This window comes from Drosophila willistoni, assembly GCF_018902025.1.
Source record: "Drosophila willistoni isolate 14030-0811.24 chromosome XR unlocalized genomic scaffold, UCI_dwil_1.1 Seg144, whole genome shotgun sequence".
In the NCBI taxonomy this organism is placed as follows: Eukaryota; Metazoa; Arthropoda; class Insecta; order Diptera; family Drosophilidae; genus Drosophila; species Drosophila willistoni.
In genome coordinates this window covers 7,491,060-7,514,775 of record NW_025814057.1, presented here as the reverse complement: position 1 = coordinate 7,514,775, position 23,716 = coordinate 7,491,060, and the positions used below count along the sequence as shown (strand labels likewise).

General features: G+C 35.8%; 2 protein-coding genes and 1 long non-coding RNA gene across 15 annotated transcripts in view; 1 reads left to right on the top strand and 2 right to left on the bottom strand.

The window, feature by feature from the left end:
- The window catches only part of LOC6639209, a 102,074-nt gene extending 85,248 nt beyond the window's left edge, over positions 1-16,826 (top strand). For 6 of the 12 annotated variants that reach the window (XM_023181583.2, XM_023181580.2, XM_023181579.2 and 3 more), the window contains 10 exons: positions 430-624; positions 731-839; positions 3,594-3,773; positions 3,853-3,990; positions 6,678-6,835; positions 6,908-7,300; positions 7,374-7,617; positions 7,781-8,051; positions 8,145-8,248; positions 16,703-16,826. In XM_023181583.2, coding sequence (XP_023037351.1) covers positions 430-624; positions 731-839; positions 3,594-3,773; positions 3,853-3,990; positions 6,678-6,835; positions 6,908-7,300; positions 7,374-7,617; positions 7,781-8,051; positions 8,145-8,248; positions 16,703-16,791 — 1,881 coding nt within the window. In that variant the 3' untranslated portion in view covers positions 16,792-16,826. Of the gene's footprint in view, positions 1-429; positions 625-730; positions 840-3,593; positions 3,774-3,852; positions 3,991-6,677; positions 6,836-6,907; positions 7,301-7,373; positions 7,618-7,780; positions 8,052-8,144; positions 10,379-16,702 lie in introns of those variants that run through there. The other 6 variants (XM_023181575.2, XM_023181576.2, XM_023181573.2 and 3 more) reach the window with 2 other exon arrangements.
- On the bottom strand, positions 4,271-6,681 carry LOC124460705. Of its 2 annotated transcripts, none has more exons than XR_006954719.1 (3): positions 6,552-6,681; positions 5,544-6,486; positions 4,271-5,468 (listed from the first exon to the last, which is right to left on the bottom strand). It is a non-coding gene; the product is annotated as an uncharacterized LOC124460705 (long non-coding RNA). The 2 variants fall into 2 exon arrangements; XR_006954720.1 differs by having other exon boundaries at positions 6,570-6,681.
- A 4,278-nt stretch (positions 16,827-21,104) lies between the features above and the next one.
- Positions 21,105-23,361, bottom strand: LOC6638599 (dnaJ protein homolog 1). Its single transcript, XM_002061982.4, has 2 exons — positions 23,132-23,361; positions 21,105-22,552 (listed from the first exon to the last, which is right to left on the bottom strand). Exon 2 carries the CDS (start codon positions 22,532-22,534, stop codon positions 21,464-21,466), a length of 1,071 nt encoding a protein of 356 aa, XP_002062018.1. The 5' UTR covers positions 22,535-22,552; positions 23,132-23,361; the 3' UTR covers positions 21,105-21,463.
- Positions 23,362-23,716: the final 355 nt, after the last annotated feature.

The following is a 23,716-nucleotide window of genomic DNA, read 5'->3' as shown; positions in this document are numbered from 1 at the left end:
CGCATTCGCATTCGCGTCCGTGCCTGTGCCTGTGCCTGTGCCCTCGTCTTCGTTCTTGTCCGCATTTGCGTCCACGTCCATGTCCTAAAACTGCTACTGGTACTGGTACTGGTCCTGGTTCTGGTTCTGGTCCCCGCGCCAGTTTGTTTCAGTTGCAAACTAAAAAACCAAATAAGAAAAAAAAAAAAAACAGAGAACTGAAAAGAAAAAAATATTTGCCTAGTGGGACTTGTGTTCGCTGATTTTTTAATTTAATTTATGCATTTTTTTTCTGTGTTTTTTCATGTACCCCCCGCGCTCTGTACTCTCTTTATATATTTCTTTCTTAATTTATTGAATCTTTCTTTTTTCTCTCCCTCTAACGCTCTCCCTCTCTTCCTATCTCTCTGTCTGCGTCCGTTTCGTCCTTTGTGTGTGCGTGTCACTTAGCATTTGAACAATCTGCTGGAGCATTATCTGGAGCCGATGAAACGCGAAACATTCCTATCAAATGCCGAGATAAATGCCCTGTTCGGCAATATCCATGAGATTGTCACATTCCAGAGGCAATTCTTACAAAATTTGGAAGAGGCATTGGAACTTGAACCGGAATTTAATAAATTCGAACATTGCGGACAATTCAGAGTATGTATTTTGTTTGTCATGCAATGCAACAAATTGATTAATCTTCGATTATAGATATATCTAGATTTACATATAACAATTTCTCTTTCGCAATTATTTTTAACAGAATGTCCTCTTTGCCATTGGTTCAGCATTCCTTTACTATGTCAACCATTTTAAATTGTATTCCTCGTTTTGTGCCAGTCACAGCAAGGCTCAAAAGGTTCTACATCCAAGTAAGTATCTCAAACGTAATGCTAACAAAGCGAATACCCTTAAAATTAAATCCTTAAGAAGTATCCTAGAGCAGTAAATTTAATGATAATTTGTCTTTGCCAGTTTTTGATTTACTCTGAGGTTCTTTGAAATAAAAATGTCACAACTTCGTAAGCCTGTAATCAATCATGAATTTTGTTATTGAAAAGTAATCTTTTAGCTTGCATTGAAATCTCGAAAACTAAAATTTTATAAAAAATACTTCAAATTTGTGTCAAAAATCGAGTTAAAAATCATTTTTTCTACATTTACAAGTTTTTGTTGCCGTTTTAAAGTATGCTTAATTGCAATTTTATTAATTTATTACTTATTGAAATCGGTTAGAAATTGTCAAAAGTATAGTCTGAGGAAAATAGGTAGAATCACATCAATCAAATCAAAAGATAAGCTTGAAAATGTCTCAAAAACTGTCAAATAACTGTGCAAATCGGCAATTTTGTCAATTTTTTTGAGCGACTTTGAAAATCATAGATCGGTTTTCTTTTTATTTGCATTAAAATCTCGAAAACTAAAATTTAATCAATTTTCGCAAAAATTTCTGATTCTGATGATGAGAAAAATGGGTTAAAAATTAACTTAATTAGAGCATACCAACAACAATTTATTTAAAAAATTGTTACGTATATACAAAGTCAAGGTCGGATTTTTTTTTTTTTTTTTTATTAAATTAAGTGCATTTATATAAACCAACGAATTGTTCCGATTCAGTAAGCAATATATTCAACGTGCCGATTTCTGAACAAAAGCAGAATAAGTATTGAAAACTTTGTAGGAATGTTGTATAAATATACACATACATATATAGCGATTTTTATGTAGATGTGTATTCGTGCGTGTGCGTGTGTGTGTGGGTGTGTGTGTGTGTGTGGGTGTGTGTAGTGCCAACTATTGCAATCAGCGTCAAGCGTCAAAGTCTATTTGAGTTAAAGTTGAAGAAACTTGTAAAAGTCAAACAAGAGCGAACCCTAACCTTTCATCGCTCTCCCTACACACATGCACACACCCCCATACACACACACACGGACACACACACGCACATATACACACATTCCTCACACGCATACACAATTGTCAAACTATGCGCTTCAATTGTGAGTTTTGTGTGCAAAACTTTCAAATGATTTGCAATTTAAATGAATAATTACAAGCCACACAAAATCGAGCCAAATAGAGAGCAAAAAGAAGGAAGGGGGGGGATACAGAATATTTTCATGGCTGTCAAGTATCTTTTGTTAATTAAACTTGTAGAATTATGACACGAAATGGCAAAAATGGTGACGATGTTTCGTTGGGAGTGGGAGTGGGTATGGGGAATAGGCGTACAAAAAGCCATGCAAACATTGGTGCAGAAAGGGGAAGGAGATGTGTGTGTGGGTGTGTGTGTTATACCCAAAGCGACAACATGTCATAATTAAATTAGACTTAGCTCTCTAAGCTGGAAAAACACTTGAACAAACAAGTTGAACGACGAAGAGAAAACAGAAAACGCAAGGATGAAACTGGCAAAACGAAGAAGGAGAATGAGCAGAAGGAGGCAAACGAAGCAACGAAATGAAACTGCTCTTATGGTTACAACAAAACGCAAGAGTCATGGGCGTAACTAGAAAGTCGTAAAGTGTAGTGTAGGGTCAAGTATCATATCCGTTTACATAACATAAACTTGAACTAATCAGTGTGTGCAGTGCGATGATGATGATGTTGATGATATGTAATTTATTCTTAGGGCCGGCCAAGTAGTGATTCATTTTGTGAGTAATTTTTGAAAATAATCACTCATTAAATGGGAAATTATCTAACATCTGCCCGGGCACTCCGCCCCCCATTTAATGCGCCGCCCATGGGCCACGTGCTTATCAAGGGTTAAAATTTGTTGGCAACTTTTGATTGATATGCATGAGAAGCGTTGAGGTAGAGCTAAAGTTGTATGCAACATATTTGCAATCAATGAGCTAAAGCTAAGGTTGCCACGACAACAGCAACCAGCTCAGACGAATCAGAGAGCGGTGGGAAAGGGAAATGGTTAGAAGGAAGGATGCGAAAGTTAGTTGGGTAAGGTGGGACGCGTCACGTCTTCCTCTTGACAAGGTCTGCGCTTGGCTGTTGCTCATGAAATTTTATGCAGAGAGAGCGAATAAAAAAAAAAAAAATTTAGAATGAAAGAAAAAACAAAGTTGAAAAGGATAATTAATTATAGCAAAGAAGTGCACTTAAGTGCCTTCGTTACGTTGGCAAAATTGGGATGGGGGCTGTAGGAGAGGGAAAGGAGTGCTAAAGTCACAGTGAGAGGAGAGGAAAGGGGCGATTAACGAAGGCAGGGCCATTAGATGCAAATCCTTGTACTCCTGATGCTACTCCTGTCGTGTCCTGTCCTGTCCTATACTGTTCTGCTGCTCTAGACAGGCTTTGACTGTGTGCCTTTATCAAAAGCATCGTCAACTGACAATAAGTACAAGTTAATGACATTTTGCTTGTTGTAACTGCATATCCTTGTTGCTCCTTTCGCCTGAATCGTCGACTCGTTCCAATTAATTACACCAAAAAAGGCGATAAGGCAACGGAAACGTTAGTAGTAGTGGGAACATTTCAACCATTTTGCAATCGAATCATTTGCCAAATGTCTCAATTTGCAATTGCATTTCCCCCAAAACCTCCCTGCCACACCACACCATGCCACTCTATACTTACTCACGCTCCTTCTCCTGTTCCTATTTTAGATGAAGGCAATCATGCTCTGCAGGAATTCTTGGCCGCACGCAATCCTAAGCAACAGCATAGCAGCACACTGGAATCTTATCTGATCAAGCCTATACAGCGTATCCTTAAATATCCTTTGCTATTGCAACAAATGCGCAATTTAACCGATACTCGAGCCGACGAGCATGTCCATCTATGTGGTAAGTAGGAATGGCTATACATAATGCTAGTTTGCTTCATTATGCTTTGCTTATTACATCACTTTCTCTTCTCCTGCAGAGGCCCTCAAGGGCATGGAAAAGGTGGCTGAGCATATCAATGAAATGCAACGCATTCATGAGGAATATGGCGCCATATTTGATCATCTCTTTAGGCAACATCAAAAGTCATGCAAGCAGCCAATCGATTTGAGTCCAGGTATGTAATAACAAGATTTAACCCATTTAACCATGCACCCATTTGGTGCATCAGCAACCTTTACACTTAGAATTTCAATTCATTCCAAGTTTTATTGAGTATCTCTGAAAAAAACCTTTAAAACTGTAACTCTAACTGTACTTACTGTAAAAGCGAAATATCCTTGAATGCGGTTCTATTTCTGAAAGATCGCAGCAAATATTCAGTCAATATTCCAAAAATCATTTCGTTTAGTATTTTTATCCACATCATTTGATATTCAAACATGTAGAACATTTATTTATAGTTAACTTTTCGAGCTGACAGTCCTTGAATCCGTATTCTTTATTTTAAATTATGTGTAGTTCCAAAAATATCATAATTCTAATTCGGTAAATTACCAAGGTCTAAAGTTAGTGTAAGCAATATTTTTGGAAGCGTATTTAAAGTCCTGAACTTCAGATTGAAAGTTTTGATCCTGGAGGATCCGAAAAACGATGTCCTGTCCTAAAACGTGTCCTTGTTGCATATTTTCTACGATGTCCATGACGATTTCTATTGGTTGGCATCAAAAAAAGTTGTGGTTACCAAGGCATTCCACAACCAAGTGATATCGATCGATCAGCAAGGACGAGAACTTCCGTCAAGCCAAAGGACATTCCGATTATCCTTAAAATAGCAGAGTTATAAGCAGTTTTCTGTTTTTTAGACTTGTAATTTTTAGCTTAAGAGAAAAGTTTATATTGCATACTTTGAGAGTAAATAATACGAATCTAAAAAAAAGCGTTGCATACTTATTGGGTGTAAAAAGATTTTCTGTTTTTAAAATTTCGTTGCATACTTTGAGGCGTTTGGGCTTATTTAAGATCCTCGTAAAATTTGTGTTGCATACTTTTAGGCGTTTGAGCGTGTGGGGTGGAAAAATAAATTTGTGTTGCATACATTTAGGCGTTTCGCCTTGTGTGGTCCGGCACAAGCTCAAACGCCTTAAAGTATGCAATAGAAATTATATTTTACCACACACGCTCAAACGCCCCGAAGTATGCAATAGAATTTAATTTTTCTAGCCCACACGCTCAAACGCCTAAAAGTATGCAACGAAATTTGAAAAAACAGAAAATCCGTTTACACCCAATAAGTATGCAACGCTTTTTTAAAAAATTCGTATAATTAACCCTCAAAGTATGCAATATAAACTTTTCTCTTAAGCTAAAAATTACAAGTCTAAAAAACAGAAAACTGCTTATAACTCGGCTATTTTAAGGATAATCGGAATGTCCTTTGGCCAGATGAAACTCCTTTTTTATCCGCATCGATGGAGGTCACCAGATCCTGGAATGTCCTTACCAAAGCGGAGAATAATGTCCTTTTCGATAAATTTAGTAAACTGCATTCCTAGATGACCCCAACTTTTTTTGATGCCAATCTGTGAAGATCATCAAGGACATCCTAGTAAACCATGTCCTTTCGTCCTGCGGCAGGATTTGTGGATTTTAGAGCTATAAAACGAAATAAGGATAATTTTCTCGAGCTCATATCTCTGCAGGACATTGACCGATTTCGTCAGGACATACCTTTTCTCGTCCTTGACGATCAGGACTATTGAACTGCATTCAAGGATTTTCAAAACGCTTCCAAAAATATTGCTCCATTTTTATAAGGGGGCGTCAGAAAAATGGCAAAAAAATTCGGAAAAAACATAAATGTCCTTATAACTCGGTCATTTCAAGGACAATCAGGATTTCCTTTTGACAGATTGTAGTCCTTGATAACCCGCTTCGGCTGACATTACCAGATCCTCGAATGTCCTTTGGGAAACTAAGATACAAGGACTTTTTTGTTTAAGGAAAAATGGCAAATATCTCGAGAGTCCTTTGAAGGATCAGATCGGATGTAGTGTCAAAAAATTCCAATTATCAAGGATCATTGTTGGTTCAAAGGACATCTCGATAGTCCTGCAGAGAGCTGAGATATCAAGGATTTTATAGTTTTTGCCCAGTTCTTTGGCCACTTGGTTCAATTTGGGACTTTGAAAAAATTGCAAGTCTGAAAAATATAAATATGTTCATAACTCGATTATCTTAAAGCCAATTTGAGCGTTCTTTGGGTTAATTGAGCCTCTTCATAATGCGCATCGATTGACATACTCAGGTCCTGAAATGTCCTTCGGAAAGCTCAGCTAAAAGGACTGTTTTGTTATAAGTAAAATTGCAAATTGCACTCTCGCGAGTCCTTTGAAGGCTTAAGTCGAAAATGGTGTCATAAAATTCCAATCGTCAAGGACTATGAAGGTTGCAAAGGACATTTGCATAGTCGTAGTCGCCCGTTCCTTGGTTCAATTTGGGACTTGTCAAAAATTAGAAGACCAAAATCCAGAAAAGTGCTTATAACTCGATCGCGTCGGTCGGCATTACCATGTCCTGCAATATCCTTTAGAAAACTATCATAACTCACGAGTCATTTGCAAGATCCGGGCCAGACTTGTCTCAATCGATTCGCGTTTTCAAGGAGTATCAACTGTGTAGAGGACAAAGAGAATTTAGTTATTTATGTATGTTTAAAATGAGTGACTCAAAACGTACAATTTAAAAACTACAAACCTCCAACCCCGTCGCGATTCTCGAGACAACGTTTAAAGCGTTCATTCTTAATCCAAATATTTGACATTTTTATAAAGCGTTTTGTTGTGTGTTCTGATTTCGTTTCAGGTGATCTGCTCTACTATGGCGGAGTCGAATGGTTAAACATCTCCGATTTCTTGGGTAAAATCAAGAAAGGTCTAGAGCTACATGCCATGTGCTTTGTCTTCAAATCAGCTGTGGTCTTTCTCTGCAAAGAGCGTTTGCGTCAAAAGAAGAAACTGATGGTAAATATTATTTAACCCTACCATGTTGTATGGCAATAACAACTAATTTTCCTGCCTGTGTGCACTTTGCAGGGCGTCTCAAGCAAAAATGCAACGAACGAAGTGGAAATTATACGATATCAAGTCCTGATTCCAGTAACTGAGGTCCAAGTGCGAGCCAGTTCGGCCAAGGATATGGATTCGCACTTCTTGTGGGAATTGATACACTTGCGGTCCCAACTGCAACGTCGCTCGGAGAAGGTCTATGTGCTGTCGAATAGCACCGCCGATTTCCGTAATGCTTTCCTCAAGACCATACGTCAGATAATACGTGAGAGTGTGAGGAACATGTCAATTCCCATGAAGAATTTTGGTGGTAGCTCTGGCTCCGTATCGGGTATGTCCTCACAGGGCGGCGGTGGCGGCGGCATGATGCACGGTGGATATGCTGGTAATTCGCAAACCTTGGAGAGACCCAAACAACAGGTAGGACGTGCCATCCAAAAGATCTGGAACATAAAAGGTAGAAAATTAATTTTCTTTTACACTTTTGATGTAGATTACCATTGTGCATGGTTCGCATACTTTGGGTAAACCCAAGAAGAAATCCGGTTCTCAGCGACATTCGGCTGGTAATATTGACTATGATAATCTATCGGGCAGTCAGGAGGGCGATGATCTACCTCCAACTGCAGTTGGCGGCAGCGGCGGTGGAGTAGTGCACTATGCAACGGCCCAACATGGCCAACAGTTGCAGCCCGGTGGTTTCCGTGGTCGCAGCAAGACGGTGGGCGATGTCACAGGTAAGACTGCAACAACGACAACAACACCAACAACTATCTCGATGGGTTTTTAGAATAGGCTATCCCATTTATTATTAGTAAAAAGCAATCTAATCAAGTGACCCTCTCTCTCTCACACACACTCACACACATTCATTCCATATCAATCATTTCGTGCATAAAGAAATCACTTACTCTTCCATAGATCCCCAACAACAGCAGCAGCAACAACAGCAGCAGCAACAACAACAGCAACAGGCACCTCAAACACATCCCCATCCACATCCGCGAGAGCCACCACCACCACCCATCAGACAACCACATTTGCATCATCATAGCAGCGATATTGAGCGTATTGATCCCGGAACCAAATCCGAGGGTGAAGAAGACTCACAGCAGGGCACAATCAGGCCCAAGGCCACACTGGGTCGTACACCCAATCACCTGACATTGAGGTAAGTAATCCGTAGTTTTGTGGGTGCCTCCTTTGTATGCCGATTCCCCGCCAAAAAAACTTAGACGCTTGCCCTTGTATTGTCTTTTTGTAGCACCACTTCAACCCTTTCGGTGGGCAGCACTGGCAGTCAGGCTCGTCTCATACAATCATCACATCCGCCGGCCAGTTACCAGCCGGTTTTAATGAAGGACCTAGGTAAGCCATCATCATCGATATCATCGCCAGATGATGAAACGGAACTCGAATCGGAATCGGAGGTTCATGCCCAACAAGTGGCGGCCTCATTTAATTTAAGTTTAGGTAGTAGTGGTAGCCTATTTGCTGCCAATGATTCTCATTCCCCTCAATCCCAACAACAACAACAATTACAACAGATTCAGAATTCCCAACACCAATATCATCATCTATCACCACGTCAATCGCCAAGGCAATCGCCGCGTCAATCGCCCAAACAAGAGATCGAAGTAATCGAAATCTTTGAAAGTGAATCCGAGCGTTTGGCCTCGTCCCAACAGGTTGCAGTAGTCCACCAACATTCAGGTGGGGGTCAGGCCAAACAACGACGTGACCGTGACCGAGACCGTGACCGTAACCGTGACCAAGACCGTGACCAAGACCGTGACCATATACAAACCGATGCCGAGTCATCAGCTCGATTCATGAGCGAATTGCTCGAACAGGAGAATCTAGCGGATGGCACTTGCAATATTGTGGCCTATATGGCTAGTCTCAGGGAGAAGGCTTTCGAGCCGCAAGATTTAACCGAGGAAGAGAACGGCGATCAGCAGCAAAATGATTCAAGTCTATCGCCCGAACCACAGACAGTAGTAGAGAACACGACGACGAGCAATCAACAGACAGTCGTTGTAGACATTGAGTCGCCGCATTCATCGCGTCCCACAACCGAATCGGATAGCACGGCCACAACAGGCCCTTCGGAGCGTTCCGAAGACGAAACAGAAGAAGAAGGTGGCAGCAGCCACAATATCTCCTCGCTGGCCTCTCACATTGTGGTTATTGACAAGAAGGTCGACAAGATATTTAAAACCAAGTCACCAGATCGTGGATCAGGCGCAGGCCAAAAAGGCACCACCACCACCACCAGCAGCAACACCGCCTCGAAGGGTTCGAAACGTCAAAGTATTTACATTTCACCAGATCGTTCCAAGTCGCAGGGTAGCTCACCCGTACGCATAATTAAAATAAAATCCCCACGCTCCAGTCTCAGTGAACAGGGCAGTGGCAAGCGGAGTCGCGACAATTCCCAGGGTCGTCGTACACCCAGTCCACGACGGTCGTCCGAAGGTGGTGGAGGTATCCTAAAACATTCCACGGCACAGCCAACGGGTGGCATATTGAAGCCCCATGTGTCCAGTCCCTCGAAATCAAAGAGTCCTGATCGGAGTTGTTTAAAGAAGGGTGGACCCTCTCATGTCTGCGAAGCATCAGGAGCAGCAACAACTTCGCTGTCTCCCCGTCACCTCTCTCCACGTAGTAGTCTAGATCATTTGTCGCCGGACCGAGCCAGCGGCAATACTTCCTCTTGTCTGCGTCACTCACCCATGAGTAGTTTCGATAGTTCCGATCATTTGGATGTGCCAGGGCGTAAACGTAGCATGTCTGCCCACGGCAGCTTTGATACAGGATCAACCAAATCGTCGTCTCGTCATCAGCAGCAGCAGCAGCAAGAGACATATCAATATTATCCAGTCTATGATAATCAGACATGTAGTGATCATTATGTAACCACGGGCAAATACGGCGGCGGCGGCGGCGGAGGTGGACGTAGTCGTCTCAGTAAGTCACTGGAACGTTCCACCTCCAGAGATAGTTCGTTGACAAACAGTTCGTATGGCATGAGAGGTAGCGGATATGCTGGCTATGGCAATTTATCGCCGGAACGTAACTATGTGGTCTATAGCTCGGGTCCATTGCGTTCACAATCGGCGGAGAATACCTTCTCGCAACCCATTTACGATCATCCCATGCCGTTGCGGCAACTTCCGCCACCTCCTCCACATGCTCAGCAGTATGTCACCTATATGCCAGATATGTCAGGAGGCGGCTATATGGGAGGACCGCCGCCAATGGGTTGCACGCACGATCAGTCCATCAGCCAGTTGAGCTCCTCGGCTCCCGAGTATACCACATGCATTGATTGTCTCTATCAGAAGAGACCCTCCTAGCATAAGTCCCGCGTGCGGCAAAGTCGCACGCGGAAGAAGACACCAAGAAACATGGGCATGACCATGGGAGGAGTTGGCGGTGTGGTGGTTAGTGCCCAACCAACGGCTAGTGGTGGCATAGGATTTGTCCCAGAGATGGGAGGCAGTGTCGCAGGAGGAGGAGGTAGTGGTGGTGGTGGCGGCGATTCCGGTGGTTGTGTGGACTGTCATGACTATTTTGAAATACATGTCTAAACGGCATAACGATCAAAGATCTTTCCAAAGATTTCCACAAGGAAAGAAATAGAAAGATAAACCGATAAGCAAATGAAAATAAAAACCAAAAAAGAGAGACAAAAACAGGGATTTTAATAATAAAAGTGCCCGAAATGGAATGCAAAAAGGCTGGGAGGAAAATGGTTTTCCCACAAAAAACATTCAAAAACATTCCTCCTCCTCCCCGCCTCCAACCATACACACTTCAGGCACTTGAATTTTTTGCGAAGAACTAAAAATCATATTTGAGACTACAATTTGAGGAGGGACCTTACATCCCCCTCACTCACATAATGAAACCAAAGATAACGATAACGATAACACACAACTTCCAAAACTCTAAAAATAATCGATCGCCCGAACACACCGAATCCTGAACTAACATTCTCTATATAGGAACAATTTATATAATAAATTGAAACTAAACAAAATAAAAACAAATGAATTATAAACCAATAATAAAATTCAATAACAAATTAGACAAATTTACTAAAATGACACAAATCAAAACTAGAAATATTAAAAAAAAAAAAACAAATAACAAAAACCAAACTAAAGATGGGAGCAGGCGCTATAAAAAGAAAAAAAAAAAAACTCATCGTGTTCCCCATAAATAAAGAAAAAAATAATGAAACTTTGTGTGTAAAATTTTCAAAGATGTATTCTTTCGAACTGAATAAAAATGATTAGTCAATAAATATTTCAATTTAACTTAATAATAGGTACATATCGGTTCAATCGGTTTTTCTTCTTCTATTCACTGTTAAGTTTATAATTAATTTAAAACTGAATTTGTGCAACTTTGACAAATGTTTACACACAAAAGTTTTTGAAAACTAAAGACATTATAGAAACCTATTGGCCAAGCGTTTAAATTCAAATAAAATCGTGAAATTTGGGCCTTAATAAGAGTATACCAAAGGAATTTTCGTATTACAACCAAAAAAAATTAAAAATAAAAATAAATAAATAAAACCCAAAATGCCTCAAAAACTTATAAAACCAAAAATCAACTCAGATCAGAATATACGTAAAGAAAAACCAAAAAAAAAAAAAACGGATAACTTTTTTTCAATATTAAACAAAACACAAGGGATTGAATAGAAAAATAGTACGAATAATAAATAAACAAATGCGACGAATAATGAATAAAAAAAAAATACATAAATCATTCAAGAGATAGTCAGTCAATAATTAGGAAACTTGAAAGCATTTCCATGCGCTTCCTTGGACACTAACTCTTAGCCCCCCTCCCTCCACTCTCTCTCTCTCTCTCTTTCTATATACATTTACATGTATATATCGTTTCATCTTTGAATCTTTCACTAACTATGGGAGATTCCTTTAAGTTGTCCGAATATATGTAACACATTACGCATACGCCGCATTGCACATACACACACATAGAAAAAGCCGCTCAGCAAGAGAAATTCACTAAACTAAAAGCTAAAACTAACAACAAAAGCAACAAAAAAAAAGGCTCAAAACTAAAAACTAAAATTGAAATTCATACTCGCACATACTACAAATAAATTAATTAATAAATAAAAAAGAAGTAAACTAAAAGATAAAAAAGAAACTCAAATCAAAACAAAAACATGAGATAAAGGGTAAATAAAATAGAAAACGAAAATGGCAAAGGAGAATTTGAAAATTATTGCAAATGAAAATGGGGAAAAAAACAAACTTAAGAACTCTTTTATTAATTTAAAGACAAAAGTTCTTGAATTGAGAATCAAATATGAAAATCAAAATGCGGGTTGGACAAACAAACAAACAAACAATTCTATAGGGTTAACATTATATATACCTAAACCAAATCAGAAAGTATTTGAAAGTATTTACATCAAACAAAAAAAAAAAAAAACAAATATTTAACAACAGCAACAAACAAAATAGTTAGCAAAGCAAATTTTTTTTGTATAACTAATAAATTATACCAAAAAAAAAAAAAACAAAAAACAAACAAGAAAAAAACCAAAAAGCAAAACGCTAAACGAGAAAAATGTTGTGACAAATAATTGTTTTTTGGATTCATTCTTTTTTGATATTTCATTCTTTTTTAAGGTTTTTCATTTGTAGTAGAAAAAAAGAAGCAAAGAAAAAAAAAATAACAAAAAAAAAACATTTTTTGATGATGGAAATGATAATCGTAAGTCGTACCTCAATGTTCAGTATTAATCGTATATATATGTATAAATATTATATAGTATATATACAAACTCATACATACAAATATACACAGACACACATACATACACACATTTGCATATATACCAAAAACTCTACATACTATATATGGCTATAGATAATCTTCAAATCGAAAATCGAAAAGTCTCGGACTTGACATCGGCCATGCCGTAGTAAATATATATCCCTTGCACTACTTATATAGAAAACGAAATAATAAAAAAAATAAAATTAGGGTAACGTGTCATAAAATGACCGCGCTCCTCTCTCTCTCTCTCTCTCTCTCCCTGATTGAATCGGAACACGGCTTTATATATATGTATATATATATTTTAAAATCATTTAAAGTCTTCATAAAAATTTCACAAAATAATTCATTGTATTAAAAATGATTTCTAACTGGATCGTACATATCATATAGAGTAGTTCGATCTACAAAATAATAAAAACCTTCAATTTTCACTGATTGTTCCGTATGGGGGAGTGTGGTGCAAGGATATAAACAAATCTAAAAAGTATCTAAAAATCTAAAAGGAAAGGTTGAAATACCAAAATGGGAAAGGGAAAGTTAAAGTTTTGTTCCTTCTTTTCGGTTTTTTGTTTGTGTACGCCGCAACAAAAACTCAACTAAAAACATCAAAAAATCAAATTTCAGGTTGTTAAATGTAACTGAAGGAAAATAACTATATAAATAATCAAAAAAAAACCAAACATAAAATAGTCGAAAGGTATTTAAATTTTAAGCTTGATAAATAAATACAAAACAACTACATAAGAACAAAAACAATTTACAGTTTACACTGGGCTTTGAAACAGCAACAAAATCAAAAATCAAAAATCGATAAATCAAAAACCAAAACGAAACCAAATCAATTTCAGCAACAACAAAAAACACTTCTAAAATAATCAAAAATAAATAAATTAAAATATATAAAACTAATAACGAATATCAAACGAAATGACCGAAAAAGCGACAAATGGACAGAGAGACAAAAATACACAAAAGAAACTGAAAAAAACGGAAAAGCAAAGAAGAGAACAAAAGAGACGAAGAAATCGTACTCCCATTTTGGCCTGGCCTTGTTTTTTTTTTAACCTGCCTTCCCCGCCTTGCTCCCTCTCTTTCCTCTAACCCGCTACCCTCGTTAGACCCGCCCACACAAAATAATGTAAACCTAGTTAAATCTATGCAATTAGTTATATAGTTTGTTTTTGTTTTTAGCAAGGTAAGTTAAATAATATATATGTATATATGTATATATATATATATCTATATATATATATGTATTTAAATTGAATTCAATTGAATTTTTTTAGCCCGTAAATAAGTTTAAAACAAGAGTATTAAACAAAAAAGAAATGCGTGATATACTTATCATTTTTTTTTTTTTTTTTGGGAAAAATTTGAAAGATAATTTAAAATAATGCAATCAAATTGGTTTTGAAATGTGTAAAGCGAGACAATTACATATACATACATATATATGTATATGTATAGATGAGAAATGATAATGATTCATATGATTTCGAAAGAAAATTAGAACCGCTAAACAATATTGCCTAGCAATGCAATAGCTAGCCTTTCAGACTTTGAACTTTCCAACCGATTTCTTCTTTATTTCTTGAACATTTTTTGAAGCCCGATTTATAGTTTTCTCCTTTCGTTCATGGAAGTAGAAAGTTGTTTGCTTGCTTTGGAAACAATTTCAAAAAACATTTAGCCAACATTGAGATGAAATATTTCTCAAACTATTCAACCATTTTTCAGAAAAGATTTTGCATCAATCGATTTGTTTCTAATGTAGATAGTTTTTATTGAATTAAACCAAATTTAGTTTGATTAGATATTAGATAGATCAAGTAGGGAAAGAAATTACTTAGAATATAGAAACTAATTCAATTGAATCCGTTTTTTGAATATTAACTTGGATGGGTTGATGCTTTGGCTTGTCATGGGATACCCTGCACTTTACAAAATTAGAATTATACAATTTTTGCACCGAATTCGAATCACTTTATCCTGCCCTCCTGATCCGCTACTTCTCACTTAACCCATTTTCGACTCCTTCTTTCTGCACTCTTGAGGGGGGAAAACTCGATCAAGACTTTTCAAAAACGTTTCCAACTATCAAGTGGGAAAATTTCTCTTATGAAGATGCAATTTTTAAACAGAAAACTAACTCCGATTTCTTCACTTGATTAGTTGAATTCGTGTTTAATATTGAACAAATCGACAAATCGCAGAAAAACAAGTCTGAAATGGTTATTATTGAGTAAAAAATGGTTCTAATTTTGATTCTTCTTCTACATATATATAGATATATCATTAATTCTATGTATATGTATTATGTAGTTAATATAAATTAATTATTAATTATTAATTTTCAACAGTTGGCATCGCTTGATTAAGTTTTTTGATAAAAAAATAAGAGAAACAATCCAAAAAAGAAAAAGACAAAGTAAAATAAAATAAAAAAACAAAAACCAATAAACTTTAAATCCGTTTTGCATTTTCCAAGATCAAGTAGGTCAAACCACAACAAAAAATAAAAAATAAAATAAAAAAAAACAACACAATACAAATAGAAGAACAAAAAAAAGTAAGAAATTTGTGTGTGAGATTTTTTGAAACAAATGAATTGATAAAAAAACAAGATAAATATCTGTTATACAAAAATATATATTTATATATGTCTTATGGTTATACACACACGCACACACACACACACCTGGAACCTCACCGTCCCCCTAAAAAACAATCACAAAAAAAAAATCTACTCTAAAAGCAATCAAAAATATTTCATTCAATATTTCTTTTCCTCATTCAAAGAAGAAAAAAAAAAACAACAACAAACAAAGTGCACAATGATTTTTTTTCTATCATTTTTCCACTGAGTGTTCTGTAAGGAAATTCCAACAACAACAATAACAAATATTAATTATTCTTTTCTTCTCGCTTTTCTTTTTGCCCGTTTTCCGTTTCAACTTCTTTTTTCTACTCCTTTTTTTTATATTTTGGGTTTTCTGTCTATCAAATCGAACACAAAATGTTGGCATAAAATGCAAAACTGATCTAAAAAAAAAAAAACAAAAAAACATTTGGAACAAATTTTTCGAAAAATAGTTTATAAAGCAAAAATAACTGACAAAAAAAAAAATCTTGTAAAAAAATATCAAATCAGCCCAATTAATCAAGCGATGTCAACATTTTATCCAACAAAAAAAAAAAAAAAAAAAAACCAAAACCAAATCCGAATCTTTTTTATGCCAAAAACCTTCTACTTAATCCAACCTCCCTGCCCCCCCTGGACCCCGACCCCCTAACCTCTAACCATAACTGCAATCTACTCCTACTATAAATTGCAAAGAAATACTACAGAAGGAGATAGAGATACATTCCGCCTAAAAGTAGACACTGAAAATTTGATTTACCTTATTGAGAAAATTCCTTGCATGTTTTTTTTCTTAACATTGAAATTGGCCAAAACAACAAAAACTACAACTAACGGATAGCTAATTTTAAAATTAAAAAGATAATTACACTGAAAACAAATGTTCTACCATTTGCCATGTGCGAAATGTCGTTCGAATCCTTCTTCACTCTCTCTCTCTCTCTCTCTCTTTCTTGTGAGCTCATAATCTATCCTTTATTATCTTTAGTTGCACCGTGGCGACACCTAGAGATTGTTAGAGATTTCCTATATAATACAATACACACATATTAGTTATTAAAATTATAAACAAAAATGCCCGAAAACCAAACAAAAAAACACCCTGTACATGCATCTACATACATACAAATTGCATATACAGGGTGTGGGTGTGTTTTAGGTTTATGTTCATTAGCATAATTACATCTGATCTGATCTTCTTCATACAAATATATACATATGGTTTCTTGCTCTATATGGTTTCCAATTGCAATCATCTTTCCATTATCCATTATCTTGTATCTGTTTGTTCGTATTTCGTATTCTCTTATGCTTTATACTTTATTCTTCTTCATTTTTAATTGTAGGGTCCCCGGTGTGGAAACCACGAGACATGATAAATTTAGGCACAGATCCACAGTCAACAAGCCGCAAACAAGACGAAAACAAAAACTAAACTAAACTAAAAATAGAAATATGCAAACAATGAGAAACGTGAATAAAAATATAAAAAAAAAGAAAACAAACAAAAGAAAAGTCACCCCTCAAAAACAAACGCAAAAAATTCAATTGAGAATGCGAAAATGCAAAATGCAAATTTTGAGAAACGAAAATTCTTCTTTTTTTGTGTTGTCAAAAATCTAAATCAAGTGTAGGCCAACTCAAACAAACTGAAAAAGGATAAGATAAAATCAATTTGCTTGGTTTCGCCCCCACCCTCCCCCTTACCTTCGTAACACCTCAACAAATTACCCCAAAAAAAAAAAAAAACAAACACAGAATTTGTTAATGAAGAACTAAGTATAAAATGAAAAAAAAAAAAGAAAAATAAATCACATCGAAAACGAAAAAATGTTTAAAAACTAAAAACTGTTTTCTTTTGAGTAATGAGAAGACTTTGATTTATATTAAACAATGAAAAAAGAAAATATTAAGAGAAAAGGGAAACGGAGAACAAATTCAACAATTGCATTTGTCGCTGCAAAAAGACTTGAAAGTAAATTTCGATTAAAACAAAAAATAAAAATACAAAGAAAAAAGAAAAACAAATGAACAATTGCATAAAACGGAAAATGAATTTTTTTTGAATTTAGGTTTAGAGATAAAGAACAAAAAAAAAACAAAACAAAATATACAAGAACAAAAGAAAATGAGGGAAAGTAAATGAAGCAAAAAGACGATGAGGAAAAAGCAAAAAAAAAAAAAAATTCAAACAAAAAAACAAAAGTAAAGAAAAACGTAGCAAAAAAAGCGCGTAAAAATCTTAGTAGTTTAAGACACACATACACACACACACTTGTTTAGTTTGTAGGCACATACACACAAACATACACACACACACACACACTGAGAAAAACAATTTCAAAACAAATAATTAAAAAAAAAGGCAAAAAAACCAAAATATAATAATACAAATTAAAAATAAAACCAATAGCAAAAATTTAGTCAAAATGTTAAATGGTAAAACTAAAAAACAAAAACAAAAAAAAGCAATTCAATACACTTAACAAAAGAAAGAAAAACAAAAAAGAAATAAACGTTAAATGCAGCATTCAAAAACAAAACAAAAAAAGATAAATCCAAAATTTAAATAAATTATAAACTATACAGAAAATATATGAGAAAGCATTAAAACAAAAAACACACACACACACACAACAAACAACAACAAAATGAAAAACCTTCTAGCAGAATTAACAATAATAATTAAGGCAACTTTTCACTTTGAAACAAAACACAAAACGAGACGATGGAATGAAAAGAAAACAAACATTTAGAAAAAAATTCACTTTCCTCCAACTCACACACACACACACCCAGAAACACCCCTATCGTAAATGTAGTTGAGTAACTAATGGGGGGGTACTTAAGATCGGTGAAGAAGTTATAGCAAAGCCTCCTCCAAAATCCTTTCCCCAGAGACTTAACAGACTAAGGACGAAAACCTTAAACCTGATCCAATTGCAAAGTGATGAAGCTTAAAAGGGATTGCTACCTGAAGGGAAAACTAAATCTAATATTTGATATCTAAAGGATTTCATACCTACTCGAAGGCTTTTCGCCTTCGAGCAGGATTACAGGAGGAGGAGGATTACAAAATCTCTTACAACACAGACATATGTAGAAGGCATCACAAATAACTCAAGGACCTCAAGGTACTACTTCCTGCTCCCTGCCCCCCCTGAGGCAAGGCTCAGTGTCCACCCCCCAACCACCCCCACATTTAGCATTGTTTTTTGTTTGCTACTCAAAAATAATAATACAAATTGGTTGTGAAAGCAGCTGTTGGGATGATAAAATTTCAATTCAGGAACTATTAACAACATAAAAAGGAAGACAAAAACTAAACACTTCAAACCTAAAAAAATAATAAAAAAAAACCAATTGCTGAAAACCAAATTTTTTCCAGTGTAACTCTCACAAAACAAATCGAAACATAATCAAAATAAAAAAAAAAAAAAAAATTAAAAAAAAAACACCCAAAACACACACACACAACACAGGCGAACAAAATCAGAATGAAAGATTTTTAGGTTTCTAAAATGGCAGCAAAAAAAAACACACAAAAGAAAGAAAAAACGTTTAGTCAAAAAAGCAAAAGAAAAAAAAGGAAGAAAATATTCCCCCTTCCCCCCCAAAACCCCACAATGAAAATGAGAATAGCAAAAGAAAACAACAACAACAAAACCAAGCAAAAGAAAAAAAAAACGATAACTAATAAACATCAAGAAAAAACCAAAAAAAAAAAAGAAGAAAAGAAAATGCGACATTTTAACATAATTTTTTGTATAAGTTATAAAAAAAACCAAAAAAATAAACAAAAATTAAATCGAAATAGTTAAATTATTAAAAATATAAAAGAAAAAAACTCATAGCGTGAAAACTTTTTTTTATACGCAAATTTAACTATTTTTAAAACAAAAGCAAAAGAAAACCAAAAAAAAAAAAAAACAAAAAAACAAAACCAAAAAACAAAAAGGAAATGAATTTTTTTTATTATACAAACATAGTCTAATGTTTAAACAAAATGATGTTTAAGTTTACAACAACAACAACAAGAAACGAAAAAAAGAAGAAATTTATTTCTCCTTTTTTTAAACAAATTGTTATTGAGTTCCAGTTCCATGGTACAAAGACCAAAGAGACAGAAAGTAGCAGGAGAGGAGAGAAAAAGGTGAAAGGAGGGAGTGCTATAGGAACCGTGTGTCGTCACAAGGCATTGCAAATAGTGTCAACAGAGAACAGGATAGAGAGAGAGAGAGGGAGAGAGAAAGAAAAACATTTTGGTAAAAAGTCAAATGTTCAACCACTCGCTCGCTCTCGCTCTCGCTCTCTCTCTCTCTCTCTCTGTCTACTGCAGCCGTATCTCTCTCTCTATCTCTCTCTCGTCTACTCGCTTTTGAGTCGTATTGCTGTCTTTGGTACACTGATTGAGTTCTTAAATCAATTCAATTAATTCGAATTGTTAGTTAAACTCGGATCATAATATATTTTAACAAAATGTTTTTTCTAATTTTTTTTTTTGAAGCATAACAATGAAAAGAAGGAAAAAACTTATACTTATTAAATAAGGAACAAAACCTTAAAATAAAAAACAACAACAACAACAACAACAATAGCAAACAATTCTAGTTAATAATAATAAACTAAAACGAAACAAAAACAAAAAAAAACAAAATAAAAACATTAAACAAATTCCATTTTTATTATAAACAAATAAACAAACGAAAACACTCACACATATAACACACACACATACACATGAAAATCATAATAAATGATAAAAACAAAACAAAAAATTAGCAGCTGCAGCAACAACAACACATAAGAACAAAAAACAAGAAAATTTGCAATGTATGTTAAACATTTTTGAAACAACAAACAAAATATGCAAAAAACAGTAAAAGAAACAAAAAAAAAAATTATACAAAAAAAAAACAACGCAAAATGCAAGCAAATTTAACACGAAACAGCAACAACAACCAAATTTAATGATAGAGAAAAAATAAAAAAAAAGTGTGTGAAAAATTAAAAATTACAACAAATTCTTTTTGAAGTGAAACCAACAAATAAAACCCAAATAAAATGTGAAATTTAAAAAAAAAAACCATGAACACGTGTTTTCTTACCTTGTATTTGAGTCTTTGTATCTATTCGCTCTGGGAACGTTAATAGCGCCAAACGGATTAACGGTAACTTGTGTACAATATGTGTACACGTTACAAAAGGACAATTTGTCATTGCACTTAACTTAAACAATTTGGAACGGAACTACAGATGAAGTTTATTTGATCCACTTCACTTTTATTAAATCATAATCGTTAATATTCTTTAAGATCGTCGAGAAAGTAAAGTATCTTTGCTTTTCGTCCAAGAGGCTGCGCCGGCGCCATGTCCGACATTTTGTTTTTCGCTAATAACTTCATTATTGAAAGTTTTCGCACAATCAAAGAATCACATATGATGGCTTGACACAATTGTTAATAACTTTATATTATTTATAACACCCACCACACGATATGCAAGTCAAAAGAAAAAATCACAGAGGCGCCATAATTTTTCATGTTAAAAAGTTTACCCTTTACACACTAGAGATGGGAGAACGGTCGATTGCACTACTGTGTTTATCGATACATTTGGTATTTTTTCTGAAAACTATCGATAATCTATCTGTCATCGTCAAAGTCTCGCCACCTCTAATTGGAGTAAACCGCTTTAGCGCGGGAAATTCAAATAGCTCTTAAAAACAAAGACAACAAAGTAGACTAATTTTGATTTTTAAATTCTATGTTCTTCCATCTTTTATTATTTAAACATAAATAATTTTTGGTACTAAAACGTACTATGTACCTTTAATATATACGAAACTAGAATAGGTTTTAATTATTATTTTAGGCATCTACATCTTCCGCCAGATCGAATCGATTCGAATTTGGAATATGTGTCGGAGTAAATGTTTCTAGTCAAAATAGTAGAGGTTCTATATAAATGTATGTATGCATATATATCACATATTCCATATTCGCCGAATTCGATTTGGCGAAACTTCTTGGGCCTTACTTAAGAGTTAATAATACAAAAAAAAAAAGAATTAGTGTAGTTAGTGGATACGATTTAGCTACCATACATTAATTTGGCAACAGTTCGGACAACTGATATCTCAGATTCGCAGGTAGCGAATCGGGAAATTTGATATCAAAGGCCACAATCAAATCGCCACGTCGTGATGGCTCCTTCGGGAAGGGCAATCCACGCCCACTGATGCGTTTCGTGGTGGTGGGTTTGATGATCTCTCCTTGTGTGTTGACGGCAATGCTATCGCCCTGCAGTGTAGGAATGGTCAGCGGAGTTCCGCATAGAGCCTGCTTGAGGCTCACTTGGGCAGTGTAACGCAAATCGCTGCCCTCCCGTTTGAACTGAGTGTGTGGCTTATCACGTATGATGAATATGATATCAGCCGGGGTCTTTTGTGGAGCTTGGTCACCTTCGCGGGGGAAAGTGATTTTGGTTCCCGCCTTCCAGCCTGGTTTCACTGTAATGCTAAGTACCTTCTCCTCCTTGCGCGCTTGTCCGGTTGACATCGACATGCGGGATATTTTCATCTTCTTGGTACATCCTTTGTCCACTTCTTCTAGACTCACATAGAGATTGTGTTCAATTGGTGGATCCTGCTGCTGACGTTTCCGTGTGGGTGCCTGAGCGTTGAACGATTGTGAACGGAATGCTTGAGCCATTGGATTACAGGCGAATCCTCCACCGCCAAACATATCATCGGCTCCATAGTTCATAAACATTTGTTCCTGTCCTTGACTCTGACTTTGACCGGGTCCGCCAAACATACTATCGCCGCCGCCAAAGAACACACCGAATGGATCTGCTGAGCCAAAGAACTGTGCGAATGTGGCTCGCGGATCGCCGTGGAACTGATAACTATAGCTACCGGTCGGTCCGGCCCCATCTGGTCCTGTTGGACCACCGCCATTTAGTCCAGCTTCACCATGTTGGTCGAATATGTCGCGCTTCTTCTTATCTGACAGCACTTCATAAGCTTCGGCAATCTCCTTGAATCGTTCCTCCGCTTGTGGCGACTTGTTCTTATCGGGATGATATTTAAGAGCCAGTTTGCGATAGGCTTTCTTGATCTCATCGTCGGTGGCCTTCTTATCAATGCCCAGAATCTTGTAGAAGTCTTTGCCCATTTTTCTTGTTGTAATAAACTAAATTTTAAAATAGGAAAACGAAATGTTAGTTTGATTGTTTTTTTTTTGAGCAGCTGTAGCTGCCAGTGCTGACAAAAGTCCAAAAGTTCAAGCTGAAATTAACAGACGACAACTTGCCTACTATTCTAATAATAAACATCAGCTGTAAAGACCAGACGTTTCCTGCTTGCTTCGTATTTGAATTCTATTATTTACTATTTTGTTTTTATTGTCTATTAAAATAAAAATACATATGTTTCTCCCTTCTTATCGGCAAGTTTTGGCTTTTTCTAGCAATTTTTCCTGTCATCACTGGCTGGCCATACTCGTTGTTGTTGTATTTTTTTTTTGCTCAATGGAATGTGCTAGAAGAAAATTCGAGTTGTGCAATGATGACGTTGTACAGTTCGATTTTTTGTGTTTTTGTTGTATTTTGTCTCGTCTTGTGGCTTATTTCATTTTAATCCCACATTGCCAAGAAGAATTGAACTTCTTTCTTTTAAACCCTGCCCACGTATCAGAAGCCTTAAGTCAATGCTAATTTCAGCTCAAGTATTGGGAATTTGTGTCTCTTGTATTTGATTTTTGTCAACTTACCTTAACTGATTTTCAAAATTTAGTTGAGTTCTCCACCAAGTTCAGCCGAAATTGTGTTGCTTATTATTTTCGGTTTGTCTTTATTTGATTATATATTTGTATTGTTTGATTTCACTTTAGAATTTAATACAGTTGTGTTGTTTGACACTTTATTTCACTCTCTGACGAGAAAATTGTGTTTTCACACGCCCACCTTGTTCTCGGTATGTTTTGTTGTTTGATATTGAAGCGAAATTCCCAGCGCTCGCCTCTTTTATAGTTTCGGGTGCGTCTGCTCGTCGAATGTTCTTGAACGTTCCAGATGCGCAGGGATGCATCTGGAAACGATAGTCACTCAAAATTAAGCGCGTGTTTTTGAATGGCAATCAATAGTGAATAACTTTACATTGCGAGGGAATTCATAGTGAAATTCGCTATTAAAGTTACGGCTTTGTCATTTGTTTAGGAATAAATATTTTAAAATTTTGTTTATAAACAAGAAAAAGCATTTTAAAAATCCTTTTTAGTTACTTATCGATAAATTCATGTTCGATATCGATATTTATTTTAACAGTCGTATTGTATAATAATACATATATGATTTAC

What these genes read in the sequence shown, in the direction of transcription:
- LOC6638599 (XM_002061982.4), bottom strand. Translation starts at nt 22,534, where the DNA reads ATGGGCAAAGACTTCTACAAGATTCTGGGCATTGATAAGAAGGCCACC.